The sequence below is a fragment of the Pimephales promelas genome, chromosome 13, assembly GCF_988280905.1.
Source record: "Pimephales promelas chromosome 13, fPimPro1.hap1.1, whole genome shotgun sequence".
Taxonomy (NCBI): domain Eukaryota; kingdom Metazoa; phylum Chordata; class Actinopteri; order Cypriniformes; family Leuciscidae; genus Pimephales; species Pimephales promelas.
The window spans coordinates 10,796,254-10,812,682 of record NC_142781.1 but is presented as its reverse complement, the minus strand read 5'-3'; the positions used below and the strand labels follow the sequence as shown (position 1 = coordinate 10,812,682).

General features: G+C 42.4%; 1 protein-coding gene across 1 annotated transcript in view; it reads left to right on the top strand.

Moving 5' to 3' along the window:
• bcl11bb (BCL11 transcription factor B b) overlaps window positions 1-16,218 on the top strand; it is a 43,071-nt gene extending 26,853 nt beyond the window's left edge. Inside the window, exon 3 of the mRNA XM_039693041.2 lies at window positions 11,848-16,218. Within this exon, the coding sequence (XP_039548975.2) occupies window positions 11,848-13,817 (1,970 nt within the window). The 3' untranslated portion in view covers window positions 13,818-16,218. The remainder of the gene's footprint in view (window positions 1-11,847) is intronic.
• Window positions 16,219-16,429: the final 211 nt, after the last annotated feature.

The window sequence follows — 16,429 nt, the reverse complement described above, 5'->3', positions numbered from 1 at the left end:
TATTTGTCATTACTCTATGCCCTATATACAAGCGTTATACTAGTGTTATAGGCTAAACTGTTTTTAGAGATAAAACTATTTACATTCGCAATCATGAAAACAAATCTCAGATAACGGTTGACTAGGTAACAATGTGTAATTAGACTTAAGGTTCATTTAGCGCCGGAGTTGTCCTTTAACTTAAGGGTCACTTGCATGATATCGTTCTAACAGAAAACCCTTAACGCACTCCGGCCGGCTCATCCGCACAGCAACAGTGCCTGGTGCCTCGAGAACGCAAACCTTGAAATAGATTCCAAGGTGCAAGCCTTTAATAAAATACACACACACACACTATATAGTATATATATATATATATATATATATATATATATAATTTTTTGGGGAGTTCAAAAATGAAAATTCTGTCATCATTAATTCACCCTCAAGTTGTTCCAAACCTGTACGAGTTTCTTTCTTCTGCTGAACAGAAAAGAAGATATTTTGAAGAATATGGTAAACCAAACAGTTTGGAACAGAACCGAACTATCCCTTTTATAGCAAACTTTTTTTATTTTTATTTTAGTGTGAAGTCACTTAATTATGATCCATTTTACACTTATATTACCGGTATGTGATTTTGCTTTTCATGTAAATGTATCCTCATCTAAGAATGTTTCGATATTTGTACTAGGAAATACGATTAAAAGAAAACCAGAAGAAAATCTTTTTTTTTTTTTCTAAGTGTAGTCAGATTTAACGTCTAATAAAAATGTTTGTATCCAGACCTGAGCGGCCACGAGCAAAATGTCAGAATTCAAACGGTGCACTCCTGGGAAGTCCTGCGACAGCCGAACAGAGATAAATGAGTATGCTAACGGACGTTTTTTTTTAAAATCGATCTTTCTAAAAACATGTCAAATGGAAAGGATTAAATGGATCTAAAAGGCGAAACTATTTCAAAGTAACAACTTAACTAACGCAAGGCTATTTTGATCCCGTCTCATGTCAAACATACAGAGATTAGCTATTAGCGCAAACCGCTAGATATATATACGGCTGGGAGATTTTGATTGTGATCCAGGGTACGATTGCGATGACATGGAGCAATGTTTGCTTTGAACTGGTCCCTCGCTGTCCCCCTATTTGCTTTTTTCTCTCCACCCCGCTGGCTTTTCCGCATCTCCCTTCAGCCGCAAGCACCAGTGTCATCCATCAAGTTCCTGCAGCTCTTCTTGAACGGCCTTTTCACGCCAGCCAGATCTTAACACAGTGACGCACACTCCAAGCTATGATTCAGACTAGTTGCAATGCCACAAAACGCTGTGCTAATGCACTTCTCTCTGTTCTCACCGAGCCAAGAGTCATAGCTCTTACTGACAGAGAAGTCTTTCCAGTTGTTTTTCACTGTCCTTTCCCGTCTACGCCGTAGGACGTCTTCGCTCTGGCAGTATCGGATGATGACAGGGCACTCTAGGGTGGCATGTGTTTTCATTTAGATGGTTACGCTACCCTTGGCTGGCCTGTTTCTTCAGGAGACTGGCAGTAAGGGTGCAGGAGGAAGAAAAAGGCTGATGTGGGTGTGTCATTATGGATAGGATAGGTATGAGGCTCATGGTGCACTGCAAAAAAAACGTATTTTTTCTTGTTCTTTAAAGCAAGATAAATTTACTTTAACACTATATACTAGAGCCCGACCGATAAAGGATTTTGAAGGCCGATACCTATACAAATATTTGTTGGTTTTAAAATCCGATATATCGGCCGATATTCTTATTCTTATTTTATTTCAGAAACGAGCAACAACCTATTATCAGATTTCCCTAACATTAGTTATTTGTAGTTAATTTTGAGTTTTAACTAAAATAATATGATAATGCATAACTGGTTCTCTCTGCCTGTTGCAGGATGTGTGGCGCGTTATAAAGCACACGAGTGTTGCCAACAGGGACGTTGTAGAGTGCCCTCTGGTGGACAAACTATACAACTCCAACACTCATGACATGGTTGAAGCGTGATTTGCCCGTTTTTATTTTATTTTTGAAATATTCATTTACCGGCCATTATAACTGCCGATACCGATATTTTAGAAAATGCCTAATATCGGCCGATAATATCGGCCTGCCGATATATATCGGTCTGGCTCTACTACATACAAATATGTGTTTAAAATATGTTAGAAATCATGTACACATTCATAAGATAATAATATTACGGGCCCAATAAACGAGTTTAGGGATTGGTTAGAGGTAGATCTGGGTCGCTAAAGACCCGAATATGTAAGAAACCCAAACTGCTGAATGGATATTGTGTGTTAGTGGGGTTTGGATGGATTTATTATGAAGGTGTTATTTTTCTTTTCTTTTGTCTTTTTTTGCGACAATGGCTGAGAAAATCTCAGTTTATTTGTTTTCGTAGTTGTAGATGTGACTGTGAAGGTGTTTTTGCGTGTATATGCTTGTGTGTTGTGTGCAAACTGTGTGAGACCACAGTTTGTGATGTCCCTCCTCTGTGCTCCTGCAGATGGAGACAGATTGGAACGGTTACTGCAACAGGCCTGCTTTCACTTAGACAGGAGACATAAGTGTGTGTATGTATGTGTGTGTGCCTGCCATAACCACTTTGCCTGCCACTATCCTCTGTGGCTTCTCTACACACACAGTTTTTCCACTGTAGAATGGGAGTCTTTTCATATACAGTTGTCCGTCCTTATTATGGCCAGGAATCACAGATAGCTCTAATCCACTAGACTAGAGCACTGAACTACAGGAGGATTATGGGTAAAAAAGTGAAATTGATAGTCAGTAGTTCAGTATTGCAAGAGGCTTTCACACCATCCATCCATCCGTCCGTCCATCCATCCATCCATCCACCCATCTATCCGTCCATCCGTCCGTCCATCCATAACCCCTCCACCCTGGTCCTACTTCGCCCCGCTTCGAGCGGGCCTCGAACCCAGGTCCCCGGCATGAGAGTCGGGCGCTCTAGCAAGGAGGCTAAAGACTGCAGCCTCTAGCGTCTGTCGCTAGAGCGTCTATTGAGATCGGGGAGTGAGGTTTACTCGCACAGCAACTACTAGCTGGCCTCCGTTACACATCCATCCGTCCATCCATCCATCCATCCAACCGTCCGTCCGTCCATCCATCCATCCATCCATCCATCCACCCATCTATCCGTCCTTCCATCCAACCGTCCGTCCGTCCGTCCATCCATCCACCCATCTATCCGTCCATCCGTTCGTCCATCCGTCCGTCCATCCATCCATCCAACCGTCCATCCATCCGTCCATCCATCCATCCATCCATCCAACCGTCCGTCCATCCATCCATCCATCCATCCATCCATCCACCCATCTATCCGTTCATCCGTCCGTCCATCCGTCCATCCATCCATCCATCCATCTATCCGTCCATCCATCCATCCATCCAACCGTCCATCCATCCATCCATCCATCAATCCTTCCATCCGTCCGTCCATCCGTCCATCCATCCATCCACCCACCCATCTATCCGTCCATCCATCCATCCATCCATCCAACCGTCCGTCCGTCCATCCATCCATCCATCCATCCATGCATCCATCCATCTGTCCATCCATGTCCATTTTGTTTATTATTATTCTTTTATTTTTTTTTTTACTTTTGATTTACTTTATTCTAGCATTTAGATATTTGTGGAAAACAAGAAAAAATATTGATTTATATCTCCGTTTGTTAACACCAAAGTTTGAACATACACATACACACTCACACGAACACACAGACACACAATTTGCTGCAGGCTGTGGAATTCAACATGAAAATATCAGACTCCCTTCAAGAAACTGGTATAGTGGTTTTAGCCCCAGCATGTGGTCTGGCTTTCCACTCATCATCTTCCTGCCAAAATCATTCATTTCTTTGTCATAATCATTTATCAAAACCCAATATCATGGTCTGTTAAGGCTCACAGCTCAATCAATGTACAGTCTATCACGCCTATCTATCACAAGGACTGAGTGAAATCCAGACAAACAGGAAGAAAAGGATAGACAGTGAACCATCTATAAATTTCAAGTTCAAATACATCATTCAGTGTTCAAATTTAGTCAGTTATAAGTAGAGTTAGGGAGGAGTGTTCAGAAAACCTGTCGGAAAACAGTCATTATTTTTGCAGTTCCATTTGGTACCACTAAAGGCATAGAAAAAGCAGGGGACATATACACGTTACATTTTCAGGCACCCAAAATGCTGTAAACTAATGGCCAAGTTTAAACTAGGGCTGCAACAAACGGTTATTTTGATAATCGATTAATCTAACGATTATTAGAATGTCGATTATTTTGTTGGCTAATCAGTAAGTTTGGAATGATTATTCAGCTTTTTCAATTAGTTAAAACATTGAGTTATACATATTCTTACTATAATATACAAAAAGAAAATCAGTTCAGCTTTTGAAATGGTTGTGTAAATGAACTTTGAGCCAACTAAACAGGTCATTCTCTAAGTTTTCAGATTTCAGTCCATCTCAAATCACACACAAATGCTCTATAAGCATTGTTTAATAGCACCACTGCTTTTTCAGGACACAAAGAATGGTAAAATATGAATCTGCAAACCGTTATTATACATATAAAATTATTACAATCTTTTTTTTACATGACAATTGAGCTGACAGAGACGTTCTCATTCACCTTTTAATTTATAGTATGAAAAATAAAAAGTAACTGCCATTATATGCTTCCTAACCTCTCCTTTTGTAAGTCTTCATGATTATGGAACAAAATACAGGCGAGTGATAAGACTATAATACCTAATAGTGTTACAATAATAAAAACAGCCCTGACTCCTAAGCTTGATCAAGCTTTGTTCTATGCATACATCGTCACATTACTGTAATTATATTATTAATCATAATATCATTACTATTATTAGTAGTATTGCATTATCTAATAAAGAGATTTATGTTACCACTAGTCAGTTAGCTCCAGCTGGAGAACACTCAATTCTCACCGGCTCCTCTTTTGCCGGGATGTTTCCTCTTTAAGTTTTGTGAAACTTTCCCAAACCTGGCTAGTTCGGATTCGTTTGCACTCTGTCATAATTGGTGCTGTTTTTTTTTTCTTTTACCACATGCATTTGTAAAGGGCTGCATTACACTTTAGCTTCACCGCGCCGTAGCGGTGAAATCGCGATATTGCACGTCCTTACATTAGGTCAAGTGAGATCAATCGATTACTCGACAACAGCGATATTTGTCGACAATTTTTTATTGTCAACAATGTCGACGAATCGTTTCAGCCCTAGTTTAAACAGTCATGTACACTTCCCCAAAATCATTGGTGTCCAGTCCTGCTCCTGGAGGGCCACTGTCCTGCAGAGTTCATCTCCAAACCCAATTAAACACACCCTGAACCAGCTAATCAAGATTTTACTAGGCATATTAGAAACCTTTATGCAGGGGTGTTGAGGCTAAAGTCTGCAGGACAATGCCCCCGCAGGATGAATCCGGACACCCCTGATTTAAATTGACTTCAAAGAATCAGTAATACTTTAAACGTTTTTTTTTTAATAACATCTTCCACAGTACTCTTCCCATAAGCAGCGCATAGATATTGTTTATCTCTCTCAGACACAAACACTCGCATCCAAATCACATCAGCAGTCCCTAGAGTGTGTTGGTGGCACAGACAGCAGAGTTGCACGACACAGAATGCTGCACCTCTGTGTTTCTCATTAGCATAGTGGTCTGGCCCCCTGATTAGCCACGATCATCACAAACAAGACATCAGTGATGCGAGGTGAGGCCCCACGAGCCCCTGGGAGCCCAAGATCAGAGGCATGCTAATGAGGGCCCGTGTTACTGCGGTGTGAGGTGTCAGCCAGGCTTGTGACAGGTGCACAGAGGGTACGTTCGGGATGGGAGGGGAGGGTCCGGAGGGGAGTGAAGGCGTGTCGTAGTCCCCATGGCATCACCTCTTCCTTTGTTCTCTATGCAAATGTGCCGCTGTGGCTTTCGACAGCTAGGAATGTAGCGGGTTCAAGGGGCAGAGCTGTGAGATTGCCAGGACCGAGTTGTACACACACATGCACATATTGTTGTTGCATTGCTATTTTAGAAGTGTGACATCATCATACTGGTTACGCATTTACATGCGCACATGTGTCATTCGTAGGGTTGGGTATCGTTTGAATTTGAACGATTCTGATTCCGATTCCTTGTTTCGATTCCGGTTCCTAACGATTCTCGATTCCGATTCTTTTAAAAGGCAGGGTTTAGCTAACCTTGCTAATCAACGGTCTTTCTGAAGGAAATAATCCTTTCTGAAGGAAATACTCCTTTTGTCACAAATTTTGCATTTTGCAGAGATTTCGTTGTTTTTAGAAAAGTGAAGCCACACTTTGGACCGCCGACGTAAGCTATCTGCATAAACGTTGGCATAACTCACGCGGTTATGCCAACACTTCCGGTAGACGCTTATTCGTTGGTGTTGTTCAGCGGTTTCTTCTTCCGCTCGGCGGACTGTGAATACCGAAACTAGGAATCGAAATTTTAACTTTTGAACGATTCCGGGAAAAACTAAAAGTTAGTCCCGGTTCCAATCGATACTCGATTCTCGATACTCAACCCTAGTCATTCGTACACGCTCTTGTCTTTGCCCACACAGAGAAGAATTTGCGCTGTCACTCGAGTTTCACGCAATTGCAGACGCTCATTTGTCTCTACGTTGTGACATCATCAAGCAAGTCGCATGCATTCGTACGTGCGCTTGTCTTTGTGATATGATTGCAGAACGCGTTGCTTGAATTTGCACAAACTTAAATGCGTTAATGCAATTGCACTCACATAGATGTCCTTATGCTGCTGTCCCGTGAGTTTCAGCCATTTGCACATGCTCATATGTCCTTAAGTTGTAACATCATCAAACACGTTTTACGGATTCGCACGTGCACTTGTCTTAGTTTGCGATGTCATTACCAAACGCATCCCAGACAGCACATAGTGTCAGCCCAGATGTGGGCCGACACTATGTTGCTGTCTTGGATTGCATGTATTTGCACACACATAGATGCCCTCGTTTTGTCCTCGCATTTGCGTATAGACCGTAACGTCACAGTTACGTCACGGCGCTAGCTGGAGGCAAAACAAAGTGAAAACTGGAGGTGGCTAATACAAACCAGCACTGATTCGGCTACATAATAAGGAGCTTAAATTATTGTTACTATTATAAAATGTCATCTTATTGTGTTGTTTGGTGCAAGAATTGATGAAAAATGAATATGCTGAATCTGGAATTTTTATTTTTAGAAAATATTCACATGATTAAAATCGCACCGTAATGTCACTCTTTACATCGTCGTCGTGGTCTTGGAGCTGGCTCGGCAGAACTGCGGATCGTACACACAAGTCTTGTACAGGACCATATAAGCATCTAAATCTCAGTTTCTCTTTACGATCGGTTTCTCTATAAGGTAGGTGTAGAAGTCAGGCCACTCAACCGTGGTAACGTAACGTTAATCCTGTCAGATCGTCCATGCATTGAAAGAGCATGTAGGCGGCTACAGGTCGGCCAATCTGGTTCGGTCCGTTAAAAATAACTTTTGGAAATAACAATCGCGGTCCTGGACACTAGGTGACCTTACACATTAAGATAAAATCGTATTTTCTCCAGTCAACAAGCTAACGATACTTGCTAACTAGCGTTAGCAAAGCGGCCAGAGGGATCGTTCTGATTCCACCTAAGCGCCGCCCACAATAAAAACGTCACCATGTTTACCAACTGAAAAAGGGTCTATATTGCTCTTGCATGGTGACATCATCAAAAGAGTCGCACACACACACATCCTTGCATTGTGTCATCATCAAATATGATTCACAACAAAACAGTTTCACGTATTCGCACTCTGTCCCTGTGACATTACGCCGCACATTACGCCACACACATATGTCCTCGCGTTACGGCAACATCAAACGAGTTTCACACATTCGCACATCATCCCATGACTATTCCATTAGTCCAGCTCCGGTAAGTGATTGGTTCACGGTCGGGTAATGCTGCAGACAGCAGTAGCTAATGCTAATGTTGTTTCCCTCATGAAACAGCAGTGCTCTCAAGTCTGCCAGATTTGTCCGCAGATAATTAAAAAACACCCTCCAGCCCCTCCTCCTCACTTCTCCGTCACTGCATTCATGCTCTTAAAAGGAAATTAATTGCCACAAAATGTTGAAATCAACATATCTAAACCCAGGTTGGAGGTCCCTGAGGATGGACTAATTGGCCGTGAGGTTTTGTAATACTAAACCCAAGAGGGTGGATAAGTTTAGTGTAAAAGCCCCTCTGCGCACACACACACACATTTGTCATTAATCACATATCCTATACACACATGCACAAAGACATGCACGTAGACATCCAAGCACTTGTTTAACACAACGAGAACGCTACTGCCGAGCTGTTAGCTTCATGCACGCTAACAGCCAGCTCTGTAATATAACAGCCACAACTCAATTTAGCTGTTTAACCTGTAATCCCGGCAATATTTATTGAAGTGCAAGAGGGAAGAAAATTAGGCTATTAGGCCCTTGCAATTGAATACATTGAGAGGAGAAAAGACACTCTGTTAACTGGCAGTTGACCTCTGCCCACAGCGAACGGTTTCATGGACGCGGACCGCGGTAATTACTGCAAATTGAATCACAGAGCGAACAGCGATGATTCCATAATGAGCACTTTTATTGGCTGGAGCGCTTTGCTGTGACATGGCCCTCCCAGGCCTCCATAGTGTGGCACACATACACAGTAGGACCCAATGGACCATGATCAGATGGAGATTTGTGTTCCTGAGGTGCCTGATGGGTAATTTCACACCATCATGCCACACAAGCTGCTGTCAGAAGACATGGATCTCTGATGGGTCATTAGCATATCCTAACTTATTCACTATGGGTTTCTCTCTCTCTCTCTCTCTCTCTCTCTCTCTCGTTCTGGCTTGTTTGGAAAGTTGATGAAATTTGTCTTTGGTCGTCATTAAGTCTGCCTGTCTGTTAGCTGACACGGTCCCTTAGTAACATATGGTGTTTTTTTGTATGATGTGATAGGATGCAAATTGCAAAAGCGCGCGCACACACAAATGCATATATTAGTGCACGAACAAATGCTCCATTTCACCCTTTTTGTCCATCCCATGTTATGTTTAGTCCTGTACAGCCATCAGAGGAATATGGGATGTTAATGAGGCTTTTTTTTTTTTTTTGGAACTAGCGTTTGTGCAGAATATGTCCGTTGTTGATTTTATCCAGGCTTGGGCTCCTGTCCAGGGCCTCAAAATGAAAATGAACAGCCTGTGTGTATTTTAGTTTGTCTCTCTCTGTTACTCTCTTAGCATCTAAAATCCCTCTTGCCAGGTGTCCATTTAAAGGCCAGCCAAATCAAACACCGGCTGTGGACATGTCATACACAACCACTCTCTTCCTCTTCACTGCATCAGTCATGTGTTTTTTCGGACAAACCTTAAGTCATATCTGCAAAGAACCACTCTCAACGAAATATGATGATCTTAAAGGAGTAGTTCACTTTTTTTTAAAAAAACTTGCTGATAATTTACTCACCCCCATGTCATCCAAGATGTCCATGTCTTTCTTTCTTCAGTCGAAAAGAAATTAAGGTTTTTGATGAAAACATTCCAGGATTTTCCTCCATGTAATGGACTTCATTGGGAACCAAACGGTTCAAGGTCCAAATTAGAGTTTCAGTGCAGCTTCAAAGGGCTTTAAACGACACCAGACGACGAATAAGGGTCTTATCAAGCGAAACGATTGGTCATTTAAAAAATAAATAAAAAAGTTTAAGTTTTATAAGCACAAATGCTCGCCTTGCTCTGTTCTGTAATGAGCGTTCGCGACTCTCCTGTTCAAACTCATTCATCAAAATGAACAAATCTTTTTTCGAGTCATGACTCGAAGGGTCCTAGATAAGACCCTTATTCATCGTCTGGTGTCGTTTAAAGCCCTTTGAAGCTGCACTGAAACTCTCATTTGGACCTTGAACCGTTTGGTTCCCAATGAAGTCCATTATATGGAGAAAATCCTGGAATATTTTCATCAAAAACCTTAATTTCTTTTCGACTGAAGAAAGAAAGACGTGGACATCATGGATGACATGGCGGTGAGTAAATTATCAGAACATTTTTTTTTTTTTTAAGTGAACAACTCCTTTAACAAATCCTCAATATCACACCTTAACCATAAATACTTATGGTCATGTGGGGACATATTGAACTCTTTTTTTTTTTTTACAGAAACTAGTAGCAAGTGCAACAATGGATGATAAAATATTTTAAATTTGAATTAGTTGGCATATCAAAGTCACTGTCTCCTTTGCTAACCGTTTTGGATCAGAATGATTTTTTGTACCTGCATTATATATTATTTTTCCCAATTCTCAACATATTTACTCTATTTTGATCTATTTCTAGTATCTGCGAGGATCTTTCCAATCAGGTTTTTGCACGTTTATTTAGACTAAACATGTAATATGCATGAGCGTCAGCGTTTTCATAGGTTTGCGTTTTTAAGGTTTGCATAGAGATGAAAAAAATAAAACAATTTCAAGGCTTGCACCTGGGAACTGATTTTAAGGTTTGCGTTCTCGAGCCACCAGGTAGTCGTGTGTTGCTGTGCGGATGAGCGGGTCGGAGCGCGTTAAGGGTTTTCTGTCAAAACGGTGTCATGTGAATCGATTAAAACTAACTTCAGCTGGACAATAACTTTATTCTAGAGCTGCTGTAAAATCAAAACAATCTCTGTTACTTTCATTTCCTATTATCACTGTAAAGCTGCTTTGAAACAGCCCATATCGTTAAAAGCACTATATAAATGAAGGTGACTATTTAGTCCATTGAATTGTCAAATCCCCCTCACCAATAGAAAATATTATCCCCAAAATATCATATTTTTTATAACCACATGCGAAACTAATACATGATCTAAATCAATGCATGAGTTCAGATGACACTTCTATCTGTACTAACATGCAGTGTGATTTGCTTTATATTATAAAAAAAACTGACATCAATGTCTCCGTATGGTTAATATTCTTTTTTTCAGTGTGAAAGCAAGCGCATGAGAGCATTGGCATGGGTTCGCAAAGTACTATCATATCACAAAAATATAAGCGTATGGGGGACTGTCAGTAGCTAACTATGTGCCTGACTTTGTCAATGTATTGACCTATCAACGCGATTCCATTTCATTCTCTTTCTTCCTTAATCCTCTCTTTCTCTTTCTTGCCACAGAATTATCTCCATATGGAAATAGTGAAAGGTGGGGGTGTCGGGGTTTTGAATGGGGAGTTCTATATTAACGTCTGGCTGACATTAGCATTAGCACAATGCGTTGTGGCCTGTGGGCGATACCTGCCATCTGCATTAGGCTCCAGCCCTCTGGGAGCTTCCCTGCTCTCACTAACCCCCTAGTGTGACTCAGATTCTGGGTGAGTCACATCCAGGCAGATCCTCTTTGACACAGCTTTAGAGAGCAGCCGGCCCTGCCTCACAGTAGATAACCCGCTAGGCTATCAGAGAGCTCTTGTCTCCCCTCTTAGGGTGATGTAATTTTCATTCAATCTTATAAAATGGCTGTCGCCGCAGCGCAATGAAATGTCTTTCACATGCTGCCTGTTTAATTTTTAAACAGAAATGATCCATGAACCTCACCATAGAGGACTCTTTGCTTTGATTACATTTAAAACCATCACTGAGAACAAACAGATGCGCAAATGACACGGAAAGCTATTAAAGTGTGCTATCTCAACCTCCCCCTTGCACCAGATCAGAGAGTTAATAGCTAATATGTATATATTAATTACATCCACTTGTTTTGTGTCTTCCAGGAAGAGATGAGCCCTCCAGTTACATCTGCACCACTTGTAAGCAACCCTTTTCCAGTGCATGGTTTCTGCTGCAGCATGCGCAGAACATCCATGGGATACGCATCTACCTGGACACCCACCCTACTAGCTGCTCGCTTACCCCTCGCTTGGCCCTTCCTCCTCCACTGGGGGCTGATGCCTTGCCCCGTTCCCCTCTAGCCAGTTTCCTGGGTGATGGGAGCAACCCTTTCCAACTGTTTCGCATGGGTGCCCCGCTGCTAAGAGAGCCTCCACCACCCAGATACATCGACACCCGCTTGCCATCCACCCCGCCCTTTGTAAGCCCTCCGCCACCTCGTCACCCTCTGGAACGCCTTGGCCCAGAGGAGATGGGTCTTCTGTCCCAGCATCCAAGTGCTTTTGAGCGAGTGATGCGGCTGAACCATCAATCAATGGGCATTGAACCATCCATGGGCTTCGCTGACCGTCTCCGTGATTTGGCGGGCAACAACAACAACAACGGTGGCCCGACTCCCCCTCTTTCTCCCAACCGTGTACCCCCTATGCATCGCCTGCTCAGCCCCACTCTCTTCCAGCCTGGCTCCAAACCTCTCCCTTTCCTAACCACACCCTCACAGCCGCCATCAGTTCCATCCAGAGGCCATTCCTCATCGCCACTAAGTCAGGTCGGCAAAGCCAAGTCCTGTGAGTTCTGTGGCAAGACTTTCAAGTTCCAAAGCAACTTGATTGTGCACAGACGAAGCCACACTGGCGAAAGACCCTACAAGTGCCATCTCTGTGACCACGCCTGCTCGCAGGCCAGCAAGCTAAAGCGCCACATGAAGACGCACATGCACAAGTCAGGCTCCATGGGGAGCTCACCTGAGCAGGGAGGGCAAGACTCAGCTGGAGAGGGGCTGAAAAACACTGAGGACAATGGCACAAGGGAGGGATTGGAGAATGAGGAGGAGGAGGAGGAGGAAGAGGAGGAAGAGGAGGAGGAGGAAGAGGAGGAAGAACAGCAAAATGGGAGCAGGCCCGAGTCCAACCTGAGCATGGACTCGGAGTTGAGCAGGAACAGAGAGAATGGCCCGAGACCCTCCCCAGAGGAGAAGCCCCTGCTGGCCACGGACAGAGTGACAGAAAGCCAATACAACAACCTCGACAATCACTTGAGACTGCCACCGGGCAGCAGGCCATGCCAGGAGATGGACACAGTTTCGGCAGCCAGGGACGCCGACAGAGACCGGCGGCCCATGGTGAATGGCAGAGGCTGCGGCCCGAAGGATTCCATCTCAGCGATGTTTCACCGGAAGCCAGTGCCTCTTTCCAGCTCCGGCCTCTCTGGGTCTACTGCCAAGAGGATCAAGATGGAGAAGGATATGGAGCATCCGCAGGTGCCCGTCATATCCCCGGAAAACGTGTATTCTCAGCTGCTTGCCGGTTATGCTGCATCCCACCACTTCATAAGGGAGCCATTCCTGAGCTTTACCGACTCCAGGCAGTCGCCTTTCGGCACTTCTTCCGAGCACTCTTCATCCGAGACGGGCAGCCTGCGCTTCTCCACCCCTCCAGGGGAAATTCTGGAGGGTGGTGGCATGTCAGGGCGAAGTGGTAGCAGTACACCTCACCTCCATCTGCGGGGTCCTGGGCCAGGGAGACCACCCAGCTCCAAGGAGAGTCGACGGAGTGACACCTGCGAGTACTGTGGGAAGGTGTTCAAGAACTGCAGCAATCTGACCGTGCATCGGCGCAGCCACACGGGTGAGAGGCCTTACAAGTGTGACCTGTGCAGCTACGCTTGCGCCCAGAGCAGTAAGCTTACCCGTCACATGAAGACCCACGGGCAGTTCGGCAAAGAGGTGTACCGCTGCGATATTTGCCACATGCCCTTCAGCGTGTACAGCACCCTGGAAAAGCACATGAAGAAGTGGCATGGAGAGCATTTGTTGACCAATGAGGTCAAACTTGAGGAGTCGGACAGAGCTTGAGACCACTTTCCGATGCACTGCATTATGGGTTTAGCTGGATAGCCTTTTTCTTGACTATATTTTTTTGTTTTGTGAAAACAAACTGCCACCTGAGAAACAAGAACACAGGGAAATGTTAGTCCCGCATTTCCCAGCAACTAACAGAGGAGTAGTCCATTAGGAATTCATGGAGCCTTTCTACTGTGCAATAATTTCTGTATTTATTGGATTATTTGTAATGACACATGGCATGTGCAGGTACATTATCGATGGGTTTCTAATGCATTCAGTTCCTGAAATTATATTTCTACACACCCCATCTTGTGATATGACAAATACTGAGATTTTGGCGGTCAGCCAGTTTTGTGTTTCTAGTTTCCTCAAAGGAAACAAATGGGTCATTTCTAAAGAAGAGGTCGACTTCTAAAAATCTGAGAACGTTTTCATGTTATTGTTGCTGTCAATGGCCCCCACTCATCATGGGTTATACTCGGTAGATAGACGTAAAGCACTGAATGTCACTTTGACAATAAAAATATTCAGCAATTTTAAGGGTGTTTTAATACAGCGGATGCAGTCAGACTGCATCCGAATGATTTTCTATCGACGACATTTTAAATGAAAGTAAATCAACCGTGCAAATGACAACAAAAAATGACAATACTTCCTCTACATTATTATCTCTGTATATAAACAGTGTTGAGGCCGCCAGTGTTGCATTCCTGACATAGTTTTTTTTTTTCACATCCCAGATTTTACTTTTAAAGATGAAAATGTTTACATTCGCTCAAATTAACATCCATTGCCATTTCTTCCACCCTCACCTATCTCTTAATTGCGTTTCAGTGATGTCCAAACCTTGTACAAGGTCAAATCCTTTCATATGTTATTGGTATTATAATATGTTTAGTGTGCAGTCTTGACTAATTCAGACTGGATTTGCTTGTTTCAAAGTTTCATAAGCTCAAATTGGTGCATTTACTATTAAATTATCTAAGGGATTTGTTCATTCACAAATGAATCAACTCTGAAATAAAGCCCAGGTGCTCACCTGAAGATATCCTATGAGGAAACGCACACAGGCCATTCATTTGTAGCAGCGTTCTATGCACCATCCTGGTGCGTTGTTGAAACTGCAATCACTGAATTGTGTTGGGACTCTCTGGAAGCCCTGGGTGACTGCCTGTCCTCTAAAGGATCCTGGGATTAAATGATTTCCTCATTACGACCTCTGTTCCTACACACTGAATCGCCTCCACCTGTCTCTTTTCATCACCAGCTCAAATTCACACGACCTCGGCATACACCACTCACTATTCACAACATCCTGCCGTTTATGTTCACGACTTTTTACAGTTTACATATTATTTGTGACTCGATTTGAAGATAAGCTAAGGCTGCACATGTTTCCGGCTCGAAATTAGTCAGCGGGGCACATCATAAAGAACTGAACAACACAAGGATGGGTAATTTTAATTTTTTTTTTTTTCAAATATGGATGCATAGTTTATCACCTACTCTTCAGATACTTTGCAAACTGTCAAACCTCTCTTTGCGTAAATGACAGGAAGTGGCCATAACTTGAAAGAAAATCAGGAGGAAATGTGTAGTCAAGAAAGCACGCTGAATTTAAGTGCCGCCAATGGCTTTCGGAGACAGACGTAAGCAGACAACACGGACGTGCCTCAAATGAATATTCAGCCTTTATCTTCTGATGTAGATCTGACTCTTGCTATACAGCGGGGGAGGGGAAAACAATCCATGAACAAACTATCACTAACCAGTATCATTTGAATTAATTAAGAGGAGTCAAATCATATAAACTTGTAAAGGATGACTGTCCGTTCATTTGGGAAATGTAAAGTGTGCTTCATTTTTGAGGGAAAGTCTTAAAGCACAGATTTGTTCGAGAAATTACATTTCTTTACTGATTTATTTAGATGGACTAGAGAATTATTGACAGTGGAAGTTAAAAAAATCAATTGGATTTAAAAAAGAAAGAACTATGACACTGTCTTTAAATGATGTTTACAGTGTTGAAGTAAGAATACTGAGCTCTTCTGTATATGTGTTTTAAATGAGACAAATGTTTTGTTCTCTGTTTTTCTACAATATTGAATATCATAGCAGGGTTTTCTCCTTTTTCCCTTTGTTTTTGTTTTTTTCCTTCCCCCTCCTTTTTTTTTGGTGCAGGTATTTCCGTAAATTTCTATGGATATATGCGCGTGTATGTTTTGTTCATTGTTAAATGCTCAATGTATTTGTAATTTCAGTGGCATTTTATGAAATGATGCAAAAAATCTTTATATTTTGCAGTCCATTATGAAATTGTGAGTCTATTCAAATGTTTTGTCAATATATCTGTTCATAATTTTGGTAAATCCATCCACAGGAGGATGTAAAAAAATAAAATAAAAATAAAAACAAACATCTTTTGCTAATTATTCTTTTTCAATGTAATTAGGCGGGACGATCTTTTGTCTGTGTTATGTGATTGTGCAGAGAATTATAAAACAATCGATTAAAAGTTTAGTTTTATTATCCCCAATTTCTGTGCTTTCCATTAAAACATTTCTGGATTCCATTTTAATAGTTTAATTACATGTTTTAATTAATAAAAAGCATGTGTAATC